The sequence below is a fragment of the Podarcis liolepis genome (assembly GCF_965112155.1).
Source record: "Podarcis liolepis genome assembly, chromosome: 14".
In the NCBI taxonomy this organism is placed as follows: domain Eukaryota; kingdom Metazoa; phylum Chordata; class Lepidosauria; order Squamata; family Lacertidae; genus Podarcis; species Podarcis liolepis.
The window spans coordinates 26,044,595-26,071,756 of record NC_139569.1 but is presented as its reverse complement, the minus strand read 5'-3'; the positions used below and the strand labels follow the sequence as shown (position 1 = coordinate 26,071,756).

At 48.0% G+C, this 27,162-nt stretch overlaps 1 protein-coding gene across 2 annotated transcripts; it reads right to left on the bottom strand.

Moving 5' to 3' along the window:
• Positions 1 to 378: 378 nt before the first annotated feature.
• On the bottom strand, positions 379 to 26,500 carry IL4R (interleukin 4 receptor). Of its 2 annotated transcripts, XM_083474048.1 has the most exons (8): positions 26,475 to 26,500; positions 25,976 to 26,079; positions 13,148 to 13,292; positions 12,256 to 12,422; positions 5,379 to 5,533; positions 4,222 to 4,372; positions 2,726 to 2,825; positions 379 to 2,349 (listed from the first exon to the last, which is right to left on the bottom strand). In XM_083474048.1, the coding sequence occupies exons 1-8, from the start codon at positions 26,483 to 26,485 to the stop codon at positions 1,203 to 1,205; spliced, it is 1,980 nt and encodes a 659-aa protein (XP_083330174.1). In that variant the 5' UTR covers positions 26,486 to 26,500; the 3' UTR covers positions 379 to 1,202. The 2 variants fall into 2 exon arrangements, with proteins under 2 accessions (XP_083330174.1, XP_083330175.1); XM_083474049.1 differs by lacking the exons at positions 25,976 to 26,079; positions 26,475 to 26,500 and adding an exon at positions 16,464 to 17,318.
• Between the last annotated feature and the right edge of the window lie 662 nt (positions 26,501 to 27,162).

Below are 27,162 nucleotides of genomic sequence, written 5' to 3'. Positions count from 1 at the left end.
GCTGGCAGGAATCTGCACTCATACATTAAAAAGGTTATGCAGATTTATGCAAATGTGCTTCAGCATTCAGGTTCTGTACTTGAATGTTTCTAACCACTTCCTTTCTTGTGAAGCTTCCATTCGCCTGGATAGCTTCTCATCTTCTCAGAAGCCATTCATTCTACAGGTACCTGTGAGCCGCGGGTGCCAGAATGGTCCACCTGGGCTGCCCACAGCCACACAGTCTTCTATTCGCCAGCTGGGAGCAGCTGCCTCAGCCTCCATGGGGGGTCCATGACAGGTCCTTCCCCATGCAAGCTGCAAGCTTCTTTTCCTCCTTTTGGAAATGCCATCCTGCCTATATCACACCTTGAGTGGAATAAGTGCAATAAAGCTGGATCATATGGATAAAAATCTTTAATGCTAGAATGGTGTTGTCTCAGTCACTTGGCGATACTTCCTGGCATCCCCATCACCAAAAGCAGTCCCAGAGCGTCCCTTTATTCAGCCTGCTTCCCCTCCTCTCATCTGATCTCTGGCAGAGGGCACAGGAAGTCACACCACCATGCAGAGACCTTGTTGCTTGCTATGGATATATGAAGCAAGACCACCTTACATGTATAGAAGCAGCAACAAAAGAAAGGCAGGCAGACTGTTCTCTGCAAAAACCAAGGCAGTGCCTGAGCAAAAGCTGGCCACTTGCTGGATTCAGAGCCTGTCAGCAGGCAGAACCGAAACACTTGACAGGCAGGTGACTGTCCAGTAACTTGAGCCCAAGAACAGCTGGTGCTCCAGCCCCCAGCCCAATCTGGGTCAAGAAAGAACCCATCTCCCTGAAGGTCCCATTCATGTCAGAAGTGCCAAACGCAGCCCCTTGAGTCCAGCAACTTGTCCTCAGAGTTTCCACACAGATGCAGGCCTACAAGCAGGAAGGTGCCTCTCCTTGCTGGCCTTTGGCTTAGTACTCTGTTGGTAATAAGAGCCCTTCCCAACCTGGGCTTAAAGGGGATGGTGAACACCTTTTGTCTCTCCTTTAATTCCCTCTCCCATACACCCTCCTCCGACTGCAGTCCCATAGCGCCTCCTCCCTGAACCCCCAAACCCTATATGCAGTTGGTGCTGCTTTCCTATTTACAGCATAGCGGATCTCTGGATTTAGGGAGAATTCCACCTGGAGGAGGTCACTGCCTGGTTCAGGTGGAATTAAGGAGGTACAAGGGGTCTCAGGGGTATGAAAGGCCTTTGTCCCTGCCCACATCATCCCTAAAGCATCCATCGGAAGCCACCTGTTGCATGTCAAGGTCCGCCCTGCAGGGTGCACTTGCCCAGGCCAGGTCTCTTACTTCCTGAGCCCCCCAGCCAGGGAGAAAGAGGACCCTGCTCACCCCAGTGGCTGCTGCGGGGCTGTCCTGGACAATGCTGAGCAAGGGCTTGTAAGGGGACTGCCCATCTAGGCCGCAACCAGCGCTGCCACTCTTGCCCTGGGGGGTTGTGCCTTCCTGGAGAGCTGAGCTGAAGGAGCGGTAACCAGCCAGGAGGGAGGCTGCTGGGCAGGGGCCAGACTTCCCTGGGGCATGCTGGGAGGGGCTGCCTGGCCTTGCCGCTTGCTCTGCAGCTGCCATACAGGAGGAAAAGCAAAGCGAGTCTTGGGCTTCTGGGAAGACAACCTGGAAAACAGGGTGCAGGCTGCCAGTCACAGGTGCAAGGCAAGGCCCTGAGTCATGGCTGAATGGCTGGATTTGGTCCCTGAAAGGAGAAAACTCCTCCTGCTCCTCCTCACAGACCTGGCTGAAGCCGGCCATGGGCTCCGCCACCAGGCTGCTGAAACACTTGTAGCCAGAGGGCTGGGGGGCGGCTGTGCCGCCACCACCCCCTTGCAGACAGAGTCTGTCCATGGTGACGGGTTGTGCCTCTGGGGAGAAGAGGCTGTGGCTGAGGGGCAGTTCCAGGGCAGCACTGCCTGGCTGGGATGAAGCCACTGTGCTGGTGTTGTGATAGACAGGTTTGGAAGAGGTCTCCAAAACACCACGGTGCTTGTCCAGCGGTGCATCTTGAGAAAAGGAAAAAGCACTCTGCATGTGCCCCAGAGCTTGGTCCTCGAGCAGTGGGTGCTCATCCAGGATACCGGTGACCCCACTGCTCAGGTCCCCACTCAGAAGGTCCCTGAAGAGCTTGGCCACGGTGTCTTCATGAGGGACCTGGCAGTCTTCCTCTTTCTGAGTTTCTGGCTTGGCAGATGCAACGCAGCTGTGAATATGCACAGGGTGCTCAAGGCCCATGTTTCCGAATGGCACCACCGCTGCTGTCACGCCAGCAGCCACTTTGCTCTTGGCAGGGCTCGGAATCTGGTCCCACCATCCCTTCTTCACCCTGCAAAGCAAGAAAGTGCCACCCGTCAGTCCTTCCCGGCCCTCAGAAAGGGAGAGACAGGGCTCTGCAAGGGCTGCCTCCCCTCCGAACATCAGGAACCAATCTTCCTCCTCCCGAGGTGACTAGCAGCCAAATGCATGGCTAAAAACACCACGTGAGAGAGCTGAGGAAGACTGTTTGGCTGGAAGGAGGATGAGGAGAAGACTCAGAAGGGACAGGGGCCACTTTCCTCCTCCTTTCCTGTCAGGGTTGCAGGGAAATGCCTCTGCCACCAAGGCCTGCAACCTTCAAGCAGAAGTGACCATTTTTTAATTTGTTTTGCTGTGGGCAAAGGGCAGCCCTGGAGACGACACCTTGCAAGGCACCCAAGACCTACCTGGTGGCGCAGAAGAAGCTGAAGGTTGCCAGGGCCATGATGAACACACACAGCAAGGGGATGAAAATCCAGAGGACAGAAGCAGACTTTGGCTCAGTGTCTGGAAGGCAAGAAGCATTTTGGTTATCTGGGTGTACAATTCACCCTGATACCTGTGGGAGGCAGGCTGGTTGGCTGGCTGGCAGACAGGCACCCACCCACCCACCTGGAAAGGGGGCACAAGATCAGGCTCAACGCCCAGAAGCCTCAGTTGACAAAGGAGCCCAACTCACACAGCTGGAAAGAATTTCAGGTGATTTGCAGTATTAGGGTTTTTATTTGCCTATTGCCTTGTAGGGATGTGGTGAGGTTCATTTGTTGGTTTTAGCTTGTCTCTCTATATGTTAGGGGAATTGAAGCCTTCCAAGTCCTTCTTTTGGCAAAGGAGTTTCCCAAATTGGGATGTGGGGATGGGTACTGACAGGCACATTTAATGCCTCATGTGTCTGGTTTCTCCTGCACATGCTAATCTAACCTTTAACCCCCTCCTGCAGTTTCAAACTGGTTTCCCTTCAGCCAGACTTACCTTGGGCTGGGGAAAGAGGTCCTTGGGTCACCCAGCACCACCAAGGTAAGGGGCAGACAAGATTTGTACTGCTTATTATTCATGTAGCACCATCACCTCACACAGAGCAAGAGAAGCAAGAAGGTAGGTCTCTGTCCCAGGTAGTCTATCATCTCACCTTTGACCAAGGAAAAGACAACAGGCAAGGAGAAGAAAAGAGAGGAGAGCAGAGGAGGTGGAGGAAGCACAAATACAGCTACAGGCAGTATACCGTGAAGTTATATGCAGAGAAAAACCAGCAGATAATGAGCTTGATGCAGGAAGAGGGAGCACCGGTGGTAGCGGGGCCTGATGTACTGTGGCACCACACTGAACTTGCTAACTTCACCCAGGGGTCTGCAGCAGAGCTGCTTTTAGCAAGCCTACCCAGGACAAGCAATCAAAGTCACTGTGGAATCTAGAAGGTCTTTCCAGTTATTTGTCTCTAGGCAGGCAAACTGCGACTGCCCCCTGCCTCTCCGCCTGTGTTGTGCCACTGATCGCTTAGTGCATTTTCATGCAGAACATTGTGCCACCTTCTTCTACTAAAACAAGTCTTCCAAATGACTAGTATCGTGTGCCTTAGTCTTCAGAAAGAGGTACTGTCTACAGAAGAAAATTGTGATGAAATAAGTGAGAGGCCTGCAGTTTAATTCGATGTCCAGCTTGACTGGAAAGGCAAGACCTCAGCAATGTGGGAGAAATGCTGTCGCTCACTCAAAGGGGCTGGATGGCGCACAAACGTTCCTGCGGGTGGGGTGGGAGTATTTCACAAATCCAGAAGGTTTACAGAATCCAGAAAAGAGAGAGCCCACAAGGTGGAGCCCAGAACACGCAGGGATGCCAACTGAGATGCCAACAGATTGTTAATAATAAACAGGTGCCTTGCGCAGCCCCTGCCCTAAGCACTTACCGTTTTTCCATGTGTACTCAGCACTCCAGTCACTCCAGTTGCCCCCAAACAATTCAATTCTCTGCCGCACTTTTGCAACATAGGTGGTTCCTGGCATGAGGTTATCGTCGAAGATTTTATAATGAAAGCTGTGCGTAGTGTGATTGTGTAACTTTGGGAGGGGGGAAACAGAAGCAAACAGGTTTACATTATGTGAAACACTGGGACCGGGGGTTCTTCTGGTGAGTGGAATTCTTCTCGTTCCCAGCTTTCTATGGAGGAAGATCATTTTGGGATGTGGTAGGAAAGCTTTTGGACTCTTATGTGACAATGGACAAGGCAATTAATTTCAGAGAACTGTCTCAAGACAAGCTGCAATGGAAGCTTTGTAGATGAAGTCAAGGGGCTTGAGACCAAATGACAGAAGGCTCCAGGGTGGAAGGATCTCCTTCCCTCCCTGCTGAGTCTGGCCATTTCCCACCTGAGTGGCGGGGGGGGGGGGGCAGCCCCAGCCAGGAACCCAGGGCTGGGCTCATTCCTCCATCCAGGCAAGCAAGCAAGAGATGCAATTTAGCCCAGCCAAAGCACTAGGAGTGTGTGGAACAGGACTGAGGTGGGGGAGGCCTGGCCTGGACAGAGCCCCCGGGGCCAGGTGAAAGAGGCCTGGAGGGCCGCATCTGCCTCCCTTCCCTTAGGTTCTTGGGGGCTGGTGGCCCTGATCTCAAGCCAGCCCACTGCTCTTGTGTGCCCCCCTGGTGAGGGGCATATAATCATTTGCCAAATACATCTAAAGGCTTTTGGGCCTGCAGTTCGCTGATCTACAGAGCTGCCCAAGGAAAGTGTTAAGGAAGGGCAGGAAGGAAGATGCCATGTCAACTGGCATGAGGCAGAGCGGGGGGGGGGGGGCAGGGGCATTCTGAGGCTTTCAGGGGCCCCAACACCTCAACCTCTGCTCAGGACATAGAAGGTCCGCCCCCCCCCCCCCCGCAGTGTATGTGATTGTTTTAGCATTTTTAATTTTAGACTTAATGGCATTTTTAAACATGGATGAGCCTGCTACCTTGGGTTCCCCTTAGGGGGAAGGGTTGGATATAAATGTAATTAATTAACAACAATAAATTTGCAGCACTATTCCAGGTGATTGTACAGGGAGGAGCATGCTGAGAAGGTGTGCCTACCTTGTCCATCTGGTTTATAGGCCAATAGGCAACTTCATATTCTGTTTTCGGATTTTCGTGAAGAACGTTCCCTTCTTCATAGTCATCTGCCCAGGTGAAGATGTACGAGTCATTCTCCCTGTTAACAGTCAGGTTGACAAGCGGTCGGGGTTTTACTGCATTTGGGAAGAAATCGACAAAGAGAAAGATGTGGGGAGGCAAAAGAGGTTGGGGAGTGCGCCTGCTCCCCACACAGAGCAGCCAATGTGGGCCTCTGGTTTGGAAGGAGGGGAAGGTCAAAGCAGCAGGTCCTTCTCCCTGGAAGGACAGAGACACACGGCCACCTCCTTCTCTTAATTCCTTCTCACTGCTGCTTCGCACCATACCATTTCATGGCAATGCTGTGTCACACATTAACAGGATGTTTTCCGTGTTAGAAACTCAGATATATAAGCTAGGTACCAAAAGGCTCCTTAAACCAGGGTTACAGTCACGAAAACAAAATGTTATCTTAGATGTATTGTAATGTATGTTTGTTAATTTTTTATTGTGTTTCCTTTTTATGTTTTTTTGCATTTTTTTTTTGGAAATTCTTAATAAATATTTTTTAAAAAAAACAAAACAGAATGTCTAGTTGGCATTTTGGGGCCAAGCAGCTTGGTCCCCAAAATTTGTTCTGATCGTGCAGATAAAATATCACAGATACAGTTCTAAAGGGTGTGCTGTCAGTGTGTAAAACAGAGAAGAGCCAAGGCAAAATGCACCTGGTGCCTGGCAAATTTCGAATGCTCGATGTTTTGTTCTTATGTTGCTGTGTAGGAAAGCACCCTGTGGCTTTGATGTGGCTATAGAGAAACAGGCGGCCGGCAGGTGTGGGCGAGTAGCAGGCTGTGTCCATTCCAGGTGACCCCCAACATGCATACAGAGGCAAACCCCTCAGTCCATTGGGGTTTTCCACAGTTGCCACATATTGCCCTGCTTTCTTGAATTCTGAGGCATCTCCTAAGCTCTTCAACCAATTCCCGGGAGTAGCTTTTGCTCTTCTAGGCAGCCATTTTTTCTCTCTCCATCAACCTCTTCCAAACTGGAGCAACGGAGCTCTAAACTTGCATCCGTTTAAACCAGCTCTTTAATCAGCTAAACCGGACATTTGGACCTTTGATCTCCCCTCCAGCTAGCAGGGCAGAGGGGAGGTGAATTGGATTAATAATTGCATGATCTATTGGAAGTTAAAAATCTCTGCCGTCTCACCCATCTGAAAGCATGAAACGGTCTGCCTTTTCTTTTTAGCACACTGAACTGACTTTTCCCTGCAAAGTGATATCTTGATACAAAGTTCCCACAGTGTCTGGCTACTCTGTAGTATAAGAAGAAATAATACAAACTGGATAACTGTGGCAGCTTAAAGCTACAAGCTTTCTAGCAATATTGATTTGGACTGTGTTAAGCTCTTGTTTTGCATTCTGGACAATCTCCCCTGTTTTCTGTACTTGGAACATTGTCCTATGGCCATTTTGATTTGCTCCCTCTAGAGGATAAAGTAAAGTTTGCCACAGCTTGACAGTGGAACTTTCCAAGGGAGAAAATTCCCGTGGGAAGTGACCTTGACATGAGTGGCTCACAAGAAGAGATAGTCACAAGAGCTAAGACCAAGCACCATCAGCAACAACAACAGCTGCAGCAACAACAGGCAAAGAAAAGAGGATCAATTTCAGGCCCAACAACTGGAGCAGCAGGAACAACAGGACAAGATAAAGGGACAGCCGTCTCTATGGAAGCTGTGACAGATGCGCTGCTTAAGATCAACCAAACTTTGGAGTCTTTAACAAAACAGACCTCAGAGAACACACTAAAATTAGCAGAAATTTCAGTAAGATTAAACCAGAATACAGAATCTATAAATAAACTGGTGGAGGAAAATGCCACTACGCGTCAAATTGCGGAAGATGCCAAGGCTACGGCGGGAGAGACACAGGAGAAATTAGAGCCGATTGCCAAGAAGGTCTATGAGCATGACTCAACTTTGGCCTTGTGGGACTTACAGAGGAAAGAGAGAAACTTAAAATTAAGACTGATCCCGGAGAACGAAAGAGACAACCTTGTGGAATATCTGACACGGGAGTTTGTGGACTGCTGGGACCTTGAGGAAGACGAATTCAAAATTACGACTGCTTTTAGATTGGGAAAAAAGCAAGACAGAAAGACCCCGAGAGACTGTTTGATCACATTCAGATCCAAGGAGGAAAGAGACAAAATATTAAGACTACACTTTGAAAAGGCCTTGCAAATTGGAAATTCAACTGCACAGTTCTTCAAAGACATCCCAAAACATATTTTGGATTTAAGAAACTTCTACAAGGACTTAGCTCTTCTGCTAAAGAAAAATTCCATCCGTTTCAGGTGGGAGTTCCCACAAGGACTGTCATTTGACTACAAGTTAAAGAAGGTAAAAATAAAGACAATTCAAGATAAAGAAAAATTTTTGGCAAGATATCAGGAGGAGCTACAGAAGGGGATTGTGGACGTACTTGGAGAACAGAGGAGAGCACTGGAGATCCTGAATCTCTCGACTGGACAAAAACCACCACCATCAGAAGAAGAGCAACAACTTGGAGCTGTTGGAGGAGCCTTAGAAAAATAACAAGATGGCTCTGCAATTCCTTAGTTGGAATTGTAATGGACTTAATGTGCCTTTGAGGAGAAGACAAGTATTTCACATACTGAATAGAGAACAATTGGACTTGATATGTCTACAAGAAACTCACATAACCAGAGCCCACAGGAGACTACTTATAAATAAAAGGCTAGGACAAGAATTTATCTCATCAGACAAAGTCAAGAAGAGAGGAGTTGTAATATATGTTAAGGAAAAATGGGCTCCAAAAATGATATTTAAGGATGAACAAGGGAGATATCTGGCAGTGGAAATACAAATTCAAGGAGAAAAATTTTTAGTGGTTGGAATTTATGCGCCAAATGAAGGCAAATCTGACTTCTTTAAGAGACTTCATGAAACTCTTTCTGACTATTTGGATTACAATATGATAATCATGGGAGACATGAATGGTGTGGTCTCCACCAACATGGACAAGGCACAAAGACTAACAGTTAGTAAAGAAGGGAGACTCCCTAAGACTTTTTTTGAAATGACAGAAAATATGGACTTGATAGACATATGGAGAACAAGGAACCCTCTGGAGAGAGAGGGAACCTTCTTCTCCCAAGCAATGATGACCTGGACCAGAATTGACCAAATTTGGGTTACTAGTGGAATGGCTCCAAAGATTAAGAAAGTGGAAATCTGCCCAAAAACTTGCTCCGACCATAACGCCGTGAAGATGGAGATGAAACTTACAACAACTGGTCAATTCAGATGGAGAATGAATGACACCCTCTTTCGGGACAAGGAGATTCTTATGAAGGCCCAAAAGACTTTAAAAGATTATTTTGAAATAAATATGAGGACCGACGTGGAGAAAAGAGTGATCTGGGATGCAAGTAAAGCGGTCATGAGAGGATTCTTGATTCAACAAAATTCAATAAAGAGGAAAAAACAAAACGAGAAAAAAGAGAAGCTATTGGAAATGATAAAGGAAGGAGAGAGAAAATTAAGAACAAAACCAAAATCTCAGGACATCTTAAGAGAGATCAAGTTATATCAAACACAATATATGGAATTGATGAACCAAGAGATTGAATGGAAGATAAAGCAAATGAAGCAAAAGACTTTTGAATCAGCAAATAAATGTGGCAAACTCTTGGCATGGCAATTGAAGAAAAGGCAGAAACTAAATACAGTTACAAGCCTGGAGGTGGATGGAAAGAATATATCTAAACCTAATGAAATTAGAAACTGCTTCGTAAGTTATTTCAAAAAGCTTTACACTCAAGGCCCCCAAAATGAAGAAGATATAGACAAATTCCTGGGAAAATATGGATTACAAAACATCTCTCATCAAAGTAAGATGGACTTGAACCAGAGAATCTCAGAACAAGAGATAGAGGCTGCTATTCAGAACATGCAATTGGGCAAATCTCCGGGACCAGATGGATTGACTTCCAGATACTACAAATCGTTGAAGGAATGGCTAACTCAACCACTAAGAGAAGTGTGCAACGAGATCCTTGAGGGAAAAAGGGCCCCTGAATCGTGGCAAGAGGCATATATTTCACTCATACCAAAGTCAGAGACTGAAAAGACCCAACTTAAGAACTACCGCCCAATATCACTCCTCAATGTGGATTACAAAATTTTTGCAGACATTTTGGCAAAAAGATTTAAAAGAGTATTGATGGAGAAGATTCATAAGGACCAAGCAGGTTTTCTCCCCAAAAGACACCTGGCAGACAATGTAAGGAATGTAATAGACATTCTGGAAAAGCTAGAGGTGAATATAAACACTAAAGCAGTACTGATTTTTGTGGATGCGGAGAAGGCCTTTGACAACATTTCTTGGAGTTTTATGAGAAAGAATCTTCATGGGATGGGGGTAGGCCAGGGTTTTGAGAATGGTATGGCTGCAATATATTCTGAACAAAAAGCTAAACTGATTGTAAATAATGTTATGACGGAGGAACTTAAGATAGAAAAAGGAACACGACAGGGGTGCCCGATTTCCCCATTACTTTTTATTTCAGTTCTGGAGGTGTTGCTGAACATGATAAGAAATGACCAGCAGGTTAAAGGTGTGCAGGTCGGAGCTAAACATTACAAGTTAAGAGCGTTCGCAGATGACCTGGTATTGACTTTGCAAGAGCCAAACACTAGTACAAAAAAGGTTTTAGAAATAATACAACAGTTTGGCCAGGTAGCTGGATTTAAGTTGAACAAGCAAAAAACTAAAGTTTTAGGGAAAAACTTAACAGATATGGAAAAGGAGAAATTTCAAGAGGAAACAGGTTTGACTGTGGTAAAGAAGGTGAAATACCTAGGGGTTTATTTAACATCTAAAAATTTGAATTTGTATAAGGATAATTATGAAAAATGTTGGTCAGAAATTAAAAAAGATCTAGAAATATGGTCAAATTTGAAACTGTCAATGCTAGGCCGAATCGCTGTGATTAAAATGAATGTATTGCCTAGAATGCTTTTTCTGTTTCAGACCTTGCAGATTCTCGACAAGATGGAATGTTTCAAGAGGTGGCAGAAAGATATTTCGAAATTTGTCTGGCAGGGCAAAAAGCCCAGAATTAAATTCAAAATATTAACAGATGCCAAAGAAAGAGGGGGTTTTGCCCTGCCGGACTTAAAATTGTACTATGAGGCAGCAGCTTTCTGCTGGCTGAAAGAATGGATGCTCCTCGAGAACACTGATATCTTGGATCTGGAAGGTTTTAACAATGCTTTTGGTTGGCATGCATATCTTTGGTATGATAAAGTAAACAGCGCTTTTAAAAATCACATTGTTAGGAAAGCATTGATTAATGTTTGGATAAGATACAAAGATCTATTGGAAAATAAAACCCCTAGATGGGTGTCACCAGTGGAGGCCAAAGCAGTGAAGAGACTCAATACGGAGGCCGGATGGCCGAAGTATTGGGAAATCTTAGAACAGGATGGAGACAAGTTCAGACTACAAAGTCAGGAGAAATTGAAGCATAAAGTTGGAAACTGGTTTCAATATCGTCAAATAATGGAATTTTTTAAACAGGACAGGAAAATTGGTTTCCAGGTGGAAAAATCAAAATTAGAAACTGAACTGTTAGAACCCAATACTAAGATTTTATCTAGAATGTATAACTTGCTGTTGAAATGGAACACACAGGATGAAACAGTAAAATCTGCTATGATTAAGTGGGCTCAGGATGTTGGACATAACATCATGTCAGCTGACTGGGAATGGTTATGGAACACCGGTATTAAGTTTACGGCATGTAATGCCTTAAAGGAAAACATTATGAAAATGGTATACAGGTGGTACATGACCCCAGTCAAGCTGGCAAAAATCTATCATTTGCCTGATAATAAATGTTGGAAGTGTAAAGAGACTGAAGGTACCTTTTATCACCTTTGGTGGACTTGCCCGAAGATTAAGGCCTTCTGGGAAATGATCTATAATGAAATGAAAAAGGTACTTAAATGTACCTTTCCCAAAAAGCCAGAGGCCTTTCTTCTGGGCATTGTCGGCCAATTGGTGACAAAGAAGGATAGAACTTTTTTTATGTATGCTACAACAGCGGCAAGAATACTCATCGCAAAGTATTGGAAGACACAAGATTTACCCACTCTGGAAGAATGGCAGATGAAAGTGATGGACTATATGACATTGGCCGAGATGACAGGCAGAATCCGTGACCAACGAAAAGAGACGGCGGAAGAAGACTGGAGAAAATTTAAAAGTTATTTGAAGGACTATTATAAACTTAATGAATGTTAAAAATGTCGTGGTTTTCAGAAACAAGGGGGTACAGGGATATATGGTTAGAAGATAGAAAAGGACTAAGTTGACAGAGACTTGAAAGCAATAATTGGGAGTTGCTAGTTGAAGTATGGACATTGGGATGCAGAGAGGGGGGGTATGGGGAAGTCCAAGAAAAGAGGTTTATAAGAAAATATGTACGAAACTATGCGTGTTTGTTTGTCATTTTTATTGTTTGTTTGTCTTTTTAAAACGTTGTAAAACCAATAAAAATTTTATAAAAAAAAAAAAACAAACTGGAGTATCCCCTTCCAGGCACCTGAAGAATAAACCTGCCACCATTCAAGGTGGTTGCTTTGCCTAACGAACTAAGATGGATGCAGGGGGGCTAAGGAAGGTCTCTGAGCATTGATTGGTGCTAATCATGAAGACAAACCCTCCCTTCCCACCCTGCTCGTATGCTGCTCCTCTTGTCTTGTTCTTCAGAGCAGCCCCTAGGAATGCGCAAGGAGGGTCTGCCAGACCAAAGGATCCCTTACCAATGTCATCAGGGTCCACACTCATCATCTTCCAAATCTCCTTCTCGTTGGCCTCCAGTGAGAAATGATACTTGTAGTTATGCAGTACTTCAGACCGAATGGTGCAAGTACACTCGGGGGTCACACCCAGGCCTCTCTTGTTCTTAGGAGAACATTCCCACGATTTCCTGGAACAATGGCAAGAGTTAAAAGATGTTTTCAAAGTAGACGATGCTCAGATCATTTCTACCACAGCCTCAATTTGGGAAAGCTCAGCCCAAGTGAGAGAGGGGCTTTGCAATGCTTCCAGCTGCACCAGGCTGTGGATTCTCCAGACCCCCAGGAAAAGTTGCAAGTGTGTAAGAGGGGATAAATCTGTGCACCTTGAAAGCTCTCAAACAACAAATGATCCAATGAAAAGTATAATGAGAAACCTTTCGGATCCAGCATTTCTTATTCTCGGTTTGGAAAACTCAAAGTGACTGCAACTCAGCTCCCAGAGACATTTTGTAAAGAACCCACATACATTTTCGGGAAAAGGTTTGGGCTGGCTACTCCTCCCAGGGTGTCTCAGAGAAGGCGATGCCACCACAGATGCATTCTGCAGCCCTGATATCAGTAGCCACCAGGGCTGGCAGTCCAGGCCCTCAGACTACAGTCCCCAGGATGGCAAGGCCTTTATATTTACCTGCCATATGTTAAGGGCCTCCTTCTCTGTAAGAGAAGCACTGTGGGACAAGTAATGCTGGGCGAGGCCCAACAACGTTAATGTCACTTCTTTTAATTTCTCTCACTTTTTCTATTATTATTACCTTACCCTGGCAAGCTTTCAGGAGGGCACCACCAGCCCTGAAAACACCTGACAGAGGAAAGAGATCTGGGGGCAGTTCACATGTTTCACAGCATGACCTACCTTTGGCCATAAACTGTACTAGTTGTTGCAACACGCAGGAGGAACTCCTTGGGGCAGTCGGTGGAAGCATCCACTTCCCAGTGACACACGACTTCGGATTCATAGTCTGTGAGGCAACTTGGCTGGATGTCCTTTGAAGACACGGCTAGGAAGAAACAGAAGAGTTTGCTTGAGTGCCAGACTGACACCAGCTGTTGTGCAGTTTTCAGAGGAAGGCGTTTTCCTGAACGAAACTTACTTATTCAGAGGAAGAGTCCAACACAGGCCTACCCAGAAGGAGCCTCCGCAAAGCCCCACTCCAGCCCTCCAAGGTGCCACTGTGTGTTAGTCTGGAAAAGCCTTAGAAAAAGACCTTCCAAGCCTTAAATTCTCCATAATAATAATTTATTATTTATACCCCGCCCATCTGGCTGGGTTTCCCCAGCCACTCTGGGGGGCTTCCAACAAAGTATTAAAATACAGTGGTCTGCCTTCAGATGTCTTCTAAAAGTTTGGTAGTTGTTTTTCTCTTTGACATCTGGTGGAAGGGCGTTCCACAGGGCGGGTGCCACTACCGAGAAGGCCCTCTGCCTGGTTCCCTGTAACTTGGCTTCTTGCAGTGAGGGAACCGCCAGAAGTCCCTCGGCGCTGGACCTCAGCTGACTGCTGCTTCTTTTTCCTCCTCCAAGTACTTTAGGTTGCTCACCTCACCATTTATAATGCTCTCCTAAGAACATGAAAGTAGCCCTGCCGCAGGATCAGGCCAAAGGGGCCCATCTAGTCCAGCATCCTGCTCTCCCAGTGAATGACCAGATACCCCAGTGGGAAGCCTGCAAGTGGGATTCAAGCGCAAGAGACTCCCCAACTCCTGTGGTTTCCTGTAACTGAGTTTTGGAAGCGTTTCCGTGTCTGTTCTGAATCTTCCAACATTAAGCATCACTAGGTGTCATTGACTTTTAGCATTATGAGAGAAAAAATAAAACTTCCCTATCTCGTCTCCTTATCTGCTGCTGCTTACCTGTCTAAAATTTCTAGCAGGGTTGTTCTACTTTTCCGCCACCCAAGCCACTCCTCTGCTTCTCACAGTGCAATCCTGGGCATGTCTACACAGAAACAATTCCCACTGAGTTCTGTAGCAACTTGAAGACTGAAAGGTCTATCATTCCAAAGCTTAGGGCCTTAGGCCAACAAGAAACTATTTCTTCTTCTTCCTGCAACAGACTAAGTGACTCCCACTGCTGGAACTTGCTGCAAAATGCTCAGGCAGGATTGCAGCTTGCGAGATGGCATCTTTGCCAGTCTGCTTCCTTGCACCACTTCTCCTGCTCCTGGCGTTCCTACAGCAACATGGCCCCATTGACCTCCCTGCTCCAGGCGGAGCCAGGACATCTCCAGCTCAGCTTGCGCAACTCTCCAGATGTTTATTTTCCTATCAAACACGCACAAGGCAGCTTCGCCTCTAGTTTCGGTTCCTCAAAAACAGCAGAGGGAGCAAACTTCCCTTTTCATCTTCAGCAGAAAAGCCACGAAGAAATGAAACAGACTAGATGCTCCCCAGGAGGTGAGGGGAGATGGGTGGCATCTGTCCCCCAAGGGAGAGGGAGCCCCTTCTTGCCAACACAGCCACATTCCTACACTGACTCGGGAAACTCTCTCTCTCACTCCCCATCCCGTGAAATCTCAGGGCAGACCTAGTCGACTCCCTCAACATGGAAGCAGCCATGAGGAAGGACCACTCTGCCTCCTGTCCTCATAGTGGCCAACGAGGTGCCCCAAAGGGAAGATGCTCACAAACAGGAGCAACTCCCCCCACTGCTGTTTCCAGTAAGTGGCATTATTCAGAGGCATTTACTGCCTCTGATACTGGAGGGAAAACCATCATTGTGGCTAGTAGCCATTGGAAGACCTCTCCTCCACCTCTACTGTGGATTTGTCTCATCCTGTCTAAGATGCCCAAGTGAGAAGCCATCACTGGCTCTTGTGGAAGTGAGTCCCATAATGCTTTAAATGTGTGGGGAAGACCTTATTTTTGTCTTCCAACACCCTTGGACGTTCACCTGTTAAGGAGGGAGAGGGAGAAAAACATCTGCCCAATAACCGTGAAAATTAAACTGTTGCACTACTAAAGAGAAGTAGGAAGGCTCTCCTGATGCAAACAGGGGGAAGACAGAGGGGAAACCCACAGACTCAAGAAAAACAATAGAACCACAGAATTGTAGGGTTGCTAGTGACCCCACCTAGCCCACCTGCCTGCAGTGCAGGAATCATAGCTAACAACTGGGCTCCATGGCCTGGCTGGCAGACTGCTCCACCTCCACCTGCACATCACTGGGAAAGCCTTCGCTCAGGGACAGAGCACCTGATATGCATGCAGAAGGTCAAGGTTCAATCCCAAATGGCAGCATTTCCAGGAAGGGCTGGAGAAACCTTGCCTGAAACCTTGGAAAGCAAGGGCTTATAGTCCGTGTAGATCATGGGTAGGCAAACTAAGGCCCGGGGGGCGGATCCGGCCCAATCGCCTTCTAAATCCGGCCCATGAGTAGAATGTGTCCTTTTATTTAAAATGCATCTCTGGGTTATTTGTGGGCCATAGGAATTTGTTTTCCCCTCCCCAAAATATAGTCCGGCCCCCCACAAGGTCTGAGGGACAGTGGACCGGCCCCCTGCTGAAAAAGTTTGCTGACCTCTGGTGTAGAAAATATGGGCCAACCAACAACCCCCCCCCCCGCCCGCCTGCAGCTGGACCCTTACTGATGATGGCAGGAGGAACCTAGCCTGTTTATGGAAACAGGAGGATAAATGGGGTGCGTGTGGTGGGTGCCTGGCTTATTGTAGAGATTCAAAAGCTGCAACGACTGTCCTAAGGGTATGGTAGTAAAACCCAGGGCAACCCCAGACCCAGCAAAACTTCTTAAACACCTCCTCACCAACCAACAATACCAGGAATTAGAGCCAGAAATGCTCCTGGCACAGGAGTCAAATCCTAGGGGCCGATGGATCTCTCCTTCCCCCAGTTGATGGGCATTGCCTTTCAAATGGTGTGGGTGCACAGCATCATGGGATCGATTATGGGGCGAGGCTTAAACCCCTCCTACCCCCCCATAATATTGTATTCAACTTGGCACGCCTGCTTCGTGGAAACCTGACCCAAGCAAGCAACCCGCCCAAGCCTTGAAAAGCTTCCAGGCGGCTGAACCTCGGGTCCCCGCCGCCCCTCGGGGAGTCTCTGGGTGCGCAACTGCTCCGGCCGGGGGAGCCTCGCTCTCCGCTCGGCTGGCCGCGCCCGGACTCTCCCTATTGCTGCCGAGGGAAGCGGCTATCCTCCGCGGTGACTTACTGTGCCAAAGCGAGCAAGCGAGGAAGACGGAGAGGAGGAGGAGGAGGCCGGGCTTCCTCCGGGGGCCTCCGAAGCCCATCCCGCCGTCGGCCATCCGGAGAGTCGGGAACGAAGTGCGCCGGGCTCTGCCGGGAAGAGGCAACAACGTCGAGCGGCCAGCTACCCTCCTTCTGCCAGTGCCAGCCCGGCCGCCAGGCGCGGAGCCAGGCGAAGCGGAGCTCAGGAGACGCCCGCCCGCCCCCGCTTGGCTTGACCTGGCTGCCCGTAGTGCCGGAGCCCCTCCCGCTGCTGCCTGCTTGGGCGACGGGCTGCTCCACTCGGTGGGTGGGGAGGAAGGGCGGGCCTCCCTCCGCGCGTCCCGGGGCGGCTCTCTGAGCAAATTTGGCCAGCGCCCGCCTCGTCCCGCGGTTCCGGCCAGCGCTCGTGCGCGAAAGGGAATCCCAGAGGGGAGAAGGCCCGGGGAGGGGGGGGCGGAGACCCGGACGACGACAGGGAGCCCTTCGCGACTCCCCCGCTCCAGCCCACCTGGGCCACGCGCCCTCCGCTGCTACGGCTGCTGTCCGGGAAGCGCTGGGTTACGCCCCGGCCCTCCTCCTGGGGCGCGGATTTACATGCCGAGCCCGGCCCCTTCCCGCCTTTGCGGGGAATTCCCAGCCAGCCTGGAAGCCCTCCCTGGCGGGCCTCGCACCAAACTCGGCTACAACAGACTGCGATCGTTGTCTCCTGAGCATGTGCAGAGTGCTCGCGGCGCGGGACGACCACGCCAGCACCGTGGTGTGTGCGCGCAGGCAAGTCAGTCCGGGCACTGGAGTCGTGGCGCTGCAACCCTTTTGGTCTGTTTCAGCTGCAGCTGGGCTCATCTACTCTTATTACATTTCCTATAAGAGCAGGTGAAAGTTGACCAGGTAGATCATTGGAGGGGGGGGGGGGAGAAGCAGGAGTCTATGGGGCCCAGGAGGGGTGCTAAGAAGGAAGAGGTGGGTTTTTTGGAAGTAGAAAGGTAGGAAATGGCTTAACTGGTGCTTGCATCAAGGTTTCCACATGCACCTCCTCTTCCCACTGAACAGTACTGTCATTGGGATGCAGTTACTCATTGACAAGTTAGCCAGTGTGCTGGAGTGGATCTTCCTTATTTAGACCTTTTCTGTATTGCCTAATTATAGATAGGCAGCCACGCCACCTTATACTAAGTCAGACCATTGTCTACACTGATTGGCAATCGCTCCCCAAGGCTTTCAGGTAGGGTGTGTCTCAGCCCTACCTAGAGATGCTGGGGACAAAAATGGAATGGCAGAAAAATTTATTTGAGTACGCTGAGATGGCAAGTCTAATGGGGAAAGTTAGGAATCATGGCCACCAAAAATTTAACACAGAATGGGACAAATACAGACGAGGCCTTAAAGATCGTTGTAAACATCTGAAATCTGAAATGACTCCTGCAAGGTGACATAACTTATGGATATATTAGATAAATATAAATTAGATGTTATTCAATAAGCAGTTAATATAGAATTGTAGAGGACCCACGTTCAGGTGGAGGGAAGTCTTGTTACTTTACTATATCTTTGATGGAGAGTGATAATTGGGATGTATACTGAAAAATCAATAAAGATTAAATGCATTTTTTTGTATTAATAAAATGCTGGGGACTGAACCTGGAACCTTCTGCATACATACAAAGCAGACACCACTGGGCTGCAATGACCCTTCCCTGACTATAGTGGTACCTCAGGTTACAGACGCTTCAGGTTACAGACTCCGCTAACCCAGAAATAGCATCTCGGGTCAAGAACTTTGCTTCAGGATGAGAACAGAAATCGTGTGGCAGTGGTGCGGCGGCAGCGGGAGGCCCCATTAGCTAAAGTGGTGCTTCAGGTTAAGAACAGTTTCAGCTTAAGAACTGACCTCCGGAACGAATTAAGTTCTTAACCAGGGGTACCACTGTATATATAAAAATAACTATGTGAACATATCTCTAAAGCAGTATGCTGAAAGCGACAGGTATTACAGGACCACACAATAAAACCATCAGGACTAGTTTCTGATAAATAAATGCTGCTATCAATTCCTTCACCTTCGGATACATCTCCCCACTCAACCCCTCCCACCAGCCTGGGCTCAAACAAACACAGATCACTCCAAAAATCTCAGAAGAAAGGGGGCTTCCTGGAACCTGCTAACACTGCCCTAGTCTTGCTTTTACGAATAGACCCCATGCAGACTGTACTGTGTCCTGTTCAGCACTCAGCTTACTTGCCCAGGAGACAGCAGGTTTCGTTTGGTGAGTTTCCCGGGGGGTCCAAAGGGTGGTGCATAAAACTGAGCATAGGGGTGTCCTTTCCCTGGCCTCTGCATCTCTCTCATCCAAGGACCTTGGGCCACTTGCCATTTCTCAAGCTAGCGTACTTCATAGGGTTTCTGGGAAGGTAAAAGAGGATTCTCGCATGCACAGCACCCCCATCTCCTCAGAATGACCTTGCTCCCCTTCACCCCACACCCCTCGTTCTGGCCTGAGTTGCAGTTCATTTCAGTGTTATTGAGGTCAGCATGTATCTGTGAGAAACAGTGGTTTGGTATCTGTCCATCTTCAGGCGTGTTCTTGAGGGACTACGGTACGTGGCACAGAAACACACATGCACAACAAAGTCTGTGTCATAGCTGTCAATTTTCAGATTTGAAAATAAGGGATCAGCAGCCTCACCTGTCCCGGGGACAGTATACGGGATATCTAACAATCAGGGATAGCGGGAAGCGGCGCTGGAATAAGGGAATTTCCCGCAAAAAAAAGGAAGGTTGACAGCAATGGCCTGTGTTAGTGTACTCTTTAATATAGTTCAGTCCAGGTATGAGGCGGGAGCCTTGCAAAGCTTGTGCTGCCTGCCAAGTCAGTTCCTGGAAGGGGTAGAGGCATAGGGGGCCCAATGAGTTATTCCTTCCAAATCAACTTTAAGGGTGCCAAGCACAACTACCTTGGACCTCTGTGTGTGAAATTTGGCAGGCTTCATCCCCTGAAAAGGGGATGCTAAGCTCATAGATTCCACCCATTTCTGCCTGAAAGGAGAAAAGGGTTAATAATTTGGTGCTCCCCTAGTATTGTTTTCTGTTATCAGCAGCCCAATTTACAATAGCCCGATATTGGAAACAAAAGTGTAATTAAAGGCACTTCAAGGATGGACACTTTTGGTGATGTTGGCTTCCTTTCTTTTCCTTTATAAATGAGACGGAAGATACTTTTATTCCACTTTCAATACAGGAATCTCTGTGGAGAGGCTACTTGAATTGATAATATATAACTTATTGCATGTGCACTATGTACTACGTATGGAATTTAATAAGAATGGACTACTGGACAAGTTAATGTAGTTGTGTGTTCTTGTCTTTATTTAAATGAGAAACAATAAAAATCATTGGGGTGACTTCAGAAAGAGGTATTGTCTACAGCAGAGAATTGCACTGAATTAAGTGAGAGGCCTGCATATTAATTTGATGTCTAGCTGACTGGAAATGCAAGACCCCAGCAATGTGAGAGAAATGCTGTCGCTCACTCAAAGGGGCCGGATGATGCACAAGCATTCCTGTGGGTGGGGTCGGAATATTTCACAAATCCAGAAGGTTTACAAAATCTAGAAATAAAGAGTCCACAATGTGGAGTCCAGAACACACAGGGATGCCAACACATTGCTAATAATAAACAGGTGCCCTACCCGATCCACCCATCTGTTTGCCAATATATCGGGATGCTCCAATCACTCCAGTTGTTCCCGAGGAAATAATTTTTCTGGCGCACTTTAGCAAAATGGGTTGTTGCTGGCATGAGACTCCCTATGGAAATTTTAAGTTGCATGTCCGTCGTCATGCGTCTGCGTGCCTTTGGAGGGGGGAAAAAAAACGAGAAGCAAACAGGTTTACATTATGTGGTCCTTCCCACACCACAGGAAAACACTGGGAGGGGGTTCTTCTGGTGAGTGGAATTCTTCTCTTTCTCAACTTTCTATGGAAGGAGATAATTTTGGGATATGGTAGAAAATTGCTTTTGGACTCTTATGTAGCAATGGACAAGGGAATGAAAGCTTTGTAGATGAAGTCAAAGGGCTTGAGACCAAATGACAGAAGGCTCCAGGGCAGAAGAATCTCCTTCCTCCTGAGCCTGGCCATTTCTCACCTGAGGGGTGGGGGGACAGCCACAGCCAGGGACCCAGGGTTGGGCTCATTCCTCCATCCAGACAAGGAAGAAAAGATGCAATTCAGCCTAGCCAAAGAACTAGGAGTGTGTGGAACAGTAATGGGGCGGTGAAAGAGGCCTGGAAGGCTGCATCTGCCACCCCTCCCCTAGGTTCTGTGATCCAAAGGAAAGCAATGGCTTGGGGCTGGTGGCCCTGATCTCAAGCCAGTCTACTCTGAGAAGTCATAAAAGCCAACATACTGTTCTTATGTGTGCCCCACTTGTGAGGGGCATAAAATCATCTGCCAAATATATTGTTATAGATTTAGGATAAACCCTAGAAATTAATAAATGCTACTCCTGTAGTGATGGCTGAAAACCACATATACTGTCCTTTAACTCAAATGCAGCTCTGCACACTGGTCTGCATAGGCAACTAGGGCAATCTGCCTGTCTATTTTGCCACAAAGAGCAGCTGAACATATGTATTGTTGTGTGCATATGGTGGTGGTGGGGGGGGGGCAATGAATTTCACTAGAACAAATGGATTCTGTGAATGGTCCTTGATAGACATCAGAGAGAACAATGAAGGCACTTTCTCATGCAGAGCTGCCCAAAGAAAGTGTCATGGAAGGGCAGGGGAGATGCCATGTCAACCAGCATGAGGCAGAGCAGGGGGGTGGGGAGAGGGGTATTCTGAAACATCAACCTCTGCTCAGGACACAGAAGGTCTCTTCCCCCCCCCCCAGTGTATGTGGTTGTTTTAGTATTTTTAATTTTTGTTTTAACATCCATTGTTTTAACATGGATGAGCTTACCACCCTGGGTTCCCTTTGGGAGAAAGGGTGGGATATAAATGTAATTAACTGATTAACAATAATAAATTTGCAGCACTATTCCAGGTGATTGTACAGAGAGGAGCATACTGGGAAGGTGTGCCTACCTTGTCCTCCAGCATGCCGTCTTGCCCAAAGGCAACTTCATAGTCTGTTTCCGAATTTTTATGGAGAATGCTCCCATCATTATAGCCATCTTCCCAGGTGAGGATGTATCCACCATCCCCCATCTCAAGTTTCAGGTTGACAGGCTGTCGGGGTTTCACTGCAATCGGGAAGAAGACAACAAAGAGAAGGATGTGGGGAGGCAAAAGGGGCTCCTGCTCACCTCTCAGGGAAGACAACATGGGCCTCTGCTTTGTAAGGAAGGGCTGGTCAAAGCGGCAGACTTTTCACCCTGGAGGACAGACCTCAACCTCTCCAAGTTCTCTCCAGAACTGGAGTATCCCCCTCCAGGCACCTGAAGATGGGGCTCTCCATTGCAAAGGTTTCTGCCACAATAAACCTGCCACTGTTTAAGGTGGTGACTTTGCAGAGCGGCTAAGGAAGGTCTCTCAGCATTGATTGGTGCTAATCGTGAAGACAAATGATCTGTGCCCACCACACTTGTATTCTGCTACTCTTGTCTTGTTCTTCAGATCAGCCTCTAAGGATGCACAAGAAGGATCTTGCAGACCAAAGGATCCCTTACCAATTTTACGAAGGTTGTTAATCTTCTTCTTCCAGATCTCTTTCCCATTGGCCTCCAGCGAGAAACGATACTTGAAATTATCTCGTATTTCAGACTGAATGGTGCAGTTACACTTGGGGGTCACATCCAGGCCTCTCTTGTTCTTAGGAGAACACTCCCATGATTTCCTGGAACAATGGCAAGACTTAAAAGATGTTTTCAAAGTAGACAACACTCGGATTATTTCTGCCACAGCCTCGATTTGGGAAAGCTCAGCCCAAGTGAGAGAGGGGCTTTGCAATGCCTCCAGCTGCACGAGGCTGTGGATTCCCCAGGAAAAGTTGCAAGCGTGCCAGACGACATAAATCTGTGCACCTTGGAAGTTCTCCAACCACAAGTGGTCCAGTGAAAAGTAGAATGAGAAACCCTTTGGATCCTGTGTTTCTTATTCTGAGTTTGGAAAACTCACAGGGGTAAGGAGGGTACCACCAGCCCCCAAAACACCCAACAGAGGAAAGAGGAGATCGGGTGGCAGTTCTCACATTTCATAGCATGACCTACTTTTGGCCACTGAATCGATTATTCGCTGCAACACGCAGGAGGAACTTATTGGAGCAGTCGGTAGAGGCGTCCACTTCCCAGGAACAACCCACTTCGGAGTCATAGTCTGTGAAGCAACGTGGCTGGATGTCCTTTGAGGATATGGCTAGAAAGAAACAGAAGAGTTTGCTTGAGTGCCAGACTGACACCAGCTGTTGTGCGTCATCTCCAGATTTTCAGAGAAAAGCAGTGTAGGAATGTTTTACTCAATGCAACTTACATATTCAGAGGATGCCTAGCCAGAAAGGGCCTCTGCAAAGCCACACTTTGGCCCTCCAAGACTCCACTGCAGAAAGGGATAGAATCTCTGCTCTACTCCTGTTTTTTCAGGCAGAGCCGTAATTACAGGGGGGCTAGCCAGGTTTTTTTGCCCTGAGTGAAGCCTCCAAATGGGTGCCATTGAGGCTCTTAACCTGTGTGTGCCAAGCTGTGTCTTTGACAAGGGTGAAATAAAGCCTAGATCTGAGTCTGGCCGAGGGGGACCTTGTGTGTGTGTGTGTGTGTGTGTGTGTGTGTGTAGTTAAAAAAAAATACTCCTGGGGTAGAGAATGCATTTTGTCTGAGTCTGGAAAGCTAACTCTGCCTCTGCCTTAGAAAAAAAGACCTTCCAAGGACAAGCCTTAAATTTCTATGTTGACTGTTGCTTGTTTTTCCTCCTCCGGGTGCATTGGGTTGCTCCCCTCAACGTTTATAAAGCTCTCCTAAGAACATGAAACTAGCCCTGTCACTTGATCAGGCCAAAGGGGCTCATGTAGTCTAGCATCCTGTTCTCTCAGATGCCCCAGTGGGAAGCTTGCAAGCAGTATTCAGACACAAGAGACTCTCTACTTCCTGCAAATGGGATTTGGAAGGGTTTCCATGTTTTGATTAGAGGCAGAGTATGGTCATCATGGTGGTAGCCACTGACAGTGCTGCCCTCTTTGAAATTGGATTAAAGCCATCAAATTTGTTGGCCATCATTGCCTCCTGTGGGAGCAAGTTCCACATTTTAACTCTGTGCTGGATGAAGTTCTTCCTTTTATCTGTTCTAAGTCTTCCAACATTAAGCATCACTAGATGTCCTTGACTTTTAGCATTATGAGAGAAAGAAGGAAACTTTTCTCTGTCCAGGTTCACTCCCCCTGCTTTGCGAAATGCGCAGGCAGGACGCAGCTTATCTGAGCTAGTGGTGCCCCTCGGTTCATTTCCTTGACTGCTTCCTTGAGCCACTTCCTATGCAACACAGCTGTGCTCCAGATTGTGCCACGACATCTCCAGCTCAGCTTACTCAGCCCTCCGGAAATAAAACAGCCACAGGACTAGCACCTCCCCCCCCCCCAGGGAAGGGGCAGTGTCTGTCTCCCAAAGGTGAGAGGCCCTTCCCAACTGCCCAGCCGCTCTCCTGTACTGACTCTGGGATATTGATCTCTCTCTCCTGCATCCCCTGAAATCTCAGGGTGGACCAAGTAGACTCCTTCAAGATGGAACTGAAGAAAGCTCTGGTAACAAGGAACCATTTTAGGGGGCTTTCCATTTGGAGTTGTCACACGTTGAAAGGTTAGGAGCTCGCTGCCCTGGGAATTTTATTGAAGCAGGGGAAAGAAGCACAGCACGGAATAAATAAAACCCTTTCCCCTTCATGCTCACCTAAGTGTGGATCTCCAACTTCTCCCCCTCAATTCCCTGAGCCCTCCCCTCCCTTGCTCTTGCTCCCTACCATAGGAGCCAACTCTAAGGGGCAGAGGGGGCTTTGGTCTCACTAATAAAATATTTGAGAGGACTGCCCTCCTCCAAGTTGATGGATATTGCCATTCAAATGGTGTGGGTGCACCGGATCATGTGATCAATTATGTGGGGTTTGGGCTCCCCGCCGCCGTATTTTATTCAAGTTGGCAACCCTGCTCCCTACCATGGGAGTGGCCAGGCTTTATGTTGGGGGGGCAGAACCTGGGTTACTTTTTATTGATTTACTTGATTTAGGGGGGCAGCTGCCCCCCTTTTGCTATACCCATGCCACCCACTGGACTTTCCCCAAGAGGGCAATTCACTCAGCCCAGGAAACAGGCAGCATATATGCCACCCTTTTCCCCACACTCTCGGAAATCTCTCTCTCTCTCTTCCTCCATCCCCTGAAATCTCAGGGCAGACCAAGTCGACTCCCTCAACATGGAAGCAGCCATGAGGAAGGACCACTCAGGCTCCTGTCCCCACAGTGGCCAAAACCAGATGCCCCAAAGGGTAGAAGCTCACAAACAGGACCTGGGCACAGCAAGAGCAATTGCCCCCACTGCCGTTTCCAGTAAGTGGCATTACTCAGAGGCATATACTGCCTCTGACACTGGAGGGAAAACAGTCATTGTGGCTAGTAGCCACTGACAGCCCTCTCCTCCTCCTCTTTCTGCATGAATTTGTCTCATCCTGTCTAAGTTGCCCAAGTTAGATGCCATCACTTGTGGAAGTGAGTCCCATAATGTTTTAAATGTGTGGGGAAGACCTTGCTTTTGTCTCCCAACATCTAGCTTCCTTGGACACCCCCAATGAGTTTGTCTGTTAAGGAGGGAGGGGAAAGAACAACATCTGCCCAATATACCGGAAAAATTATACTGTTGCACTTCTAAAGAGAAGTAGGAAGGATCTCCTGAAGAATACAGGGGGGAGACAGACGGAGCACCCATGAACTCAAGAAAATTCATAGAATCACAGAACTGTAGGGTTAGTGACGTCACCTAGCCCCTTTGCAGTGCAGGAATCACAGCTAAAGTGCTGCCAGTCCGTGTAGATAATATGGATAATGCAACTTAAGATCCCAAGTCATTGCCCTGCCCCCCGCACACCCAATGACTATGGCTGGACATATGCTGATGGTGGTGAGAGGAATGCAGCCCACTTATGGAGAGGGGAAGAAATGGGGCCGGATGGTGGGTTTCTGGCTTATTGCAGAGTTTCAAAAGCCACTTTTTAGGGCAACGAGTCTCCAAAGGTGGCTTCCACCATGCAGTCATAAAACCCAGAGCAACCCAGACCCAGCAAAAAGTCTTAACTCACTCCCACACCACCCCCCAACAATACCAGAAAAGCAGGCCTCCTGGAAACCTGACCCAAGCAGCCTCAGCCCATTTCAACCCGTCCAAGCCTTGGAAATCTTCCAGGCAGCTGAAACCTGGCAGGAAGATCCTCGCCGCCCCTCCTGGCCTCGCTCTCTGCCCGGCTGGCTGCCCAGCTGCCCTCCTGCAGAGGGAAGCAGCTTTCCTCCACAGAGACTTACTGTGCCAAAGCGAGCAGGCGAGGAAGACGGAGAGGAGGAGGCAAGGCCTCTGGGGCCCCCCGAAGCCCGTCCTGCCCATCCGGGGAGCTGGTGATGGAATGTGCCTGGGAAGAGACAACAACGTTAATGCCTTTTGAAAGCCTGTTGGCCGCCTCCAGATGCGTGCATGTAGAGGTAGACTGCCACAGGCAATGGGGGCTCTACAGGCTCAGCTGAACCCTAGAGCGATCTTCACTACGGAACGCCACCCGCTTACCTGTGTGAAGGGATTAGGGAGCCCCCCTTTTATTCAAGGCCCAACTGAGAGCAAGGCCCAGCCCCTTTGCAACAGTCATAGCCAGCATCCAACAGGCAGAAGCCACGAGACATTGGCCAGTCGCTCAGCTGTGGCCAACCACTTGTCCTGCCCTTCAGGCCTTCAGCTTCTATGAGTAGCTGGGAGGAGACTGGGCCAAGGGGGCTCAGATGCTAGGGCCCCAAAACACTCACCACAACTGACCCCCTTTCCATGTGGCTTTCCGGGTCTCTTTGCTTTGCTGTACTTGCCGCTAATGCTGCCTGGTCGCTTCTACAGGGAGGCTCAGCCCAGGATTTTGCTGCCTGGGGGCACAGCAGCAGCAACTCAGTGTATAGCACCTCTGAATGTGGACAGAGCTGGTTTTAAACTTAGGAACCTTTTATTTCAGATCCGTAGGCAGAGCAACTCCCAATAGAATATAACAGCCATTGAGCAGGTTTCTAGAGCTTTTGAGAGATGGAGGAGTGAGGGATGGTGTTTTCTTGATCAAATCCCCCTCATGCACAAGTCACCCTCTTTCTCTCTCAGCCACCTCAGGCGAGAAAGCCGATGGTCCTCTGCTAAGTTGCTACTACAATTTAGAGACCCCACCTTTGTTTTGACTGCATTTTCCTCAAACAAGCAATTCAATGCTTCAGGAGCCTGGATAGCAAAAGTTGAACCACATTGCAGTGCTCTCTCTCACACACATTCACTCACCAATACGAGTGGATGGAACCTCCATTTTCTCAGCCACAGTGTCACCTAATAATGATGATGATGATGATGATAATAATAATAATAATAATAATAATAATAATAATAATAATTTTATGGTTGCCCCAGCCACTCTGAGTGGCTTCTAACAATTATAAAAGCATAATATAACATCCAACATCAAAAACTTCCC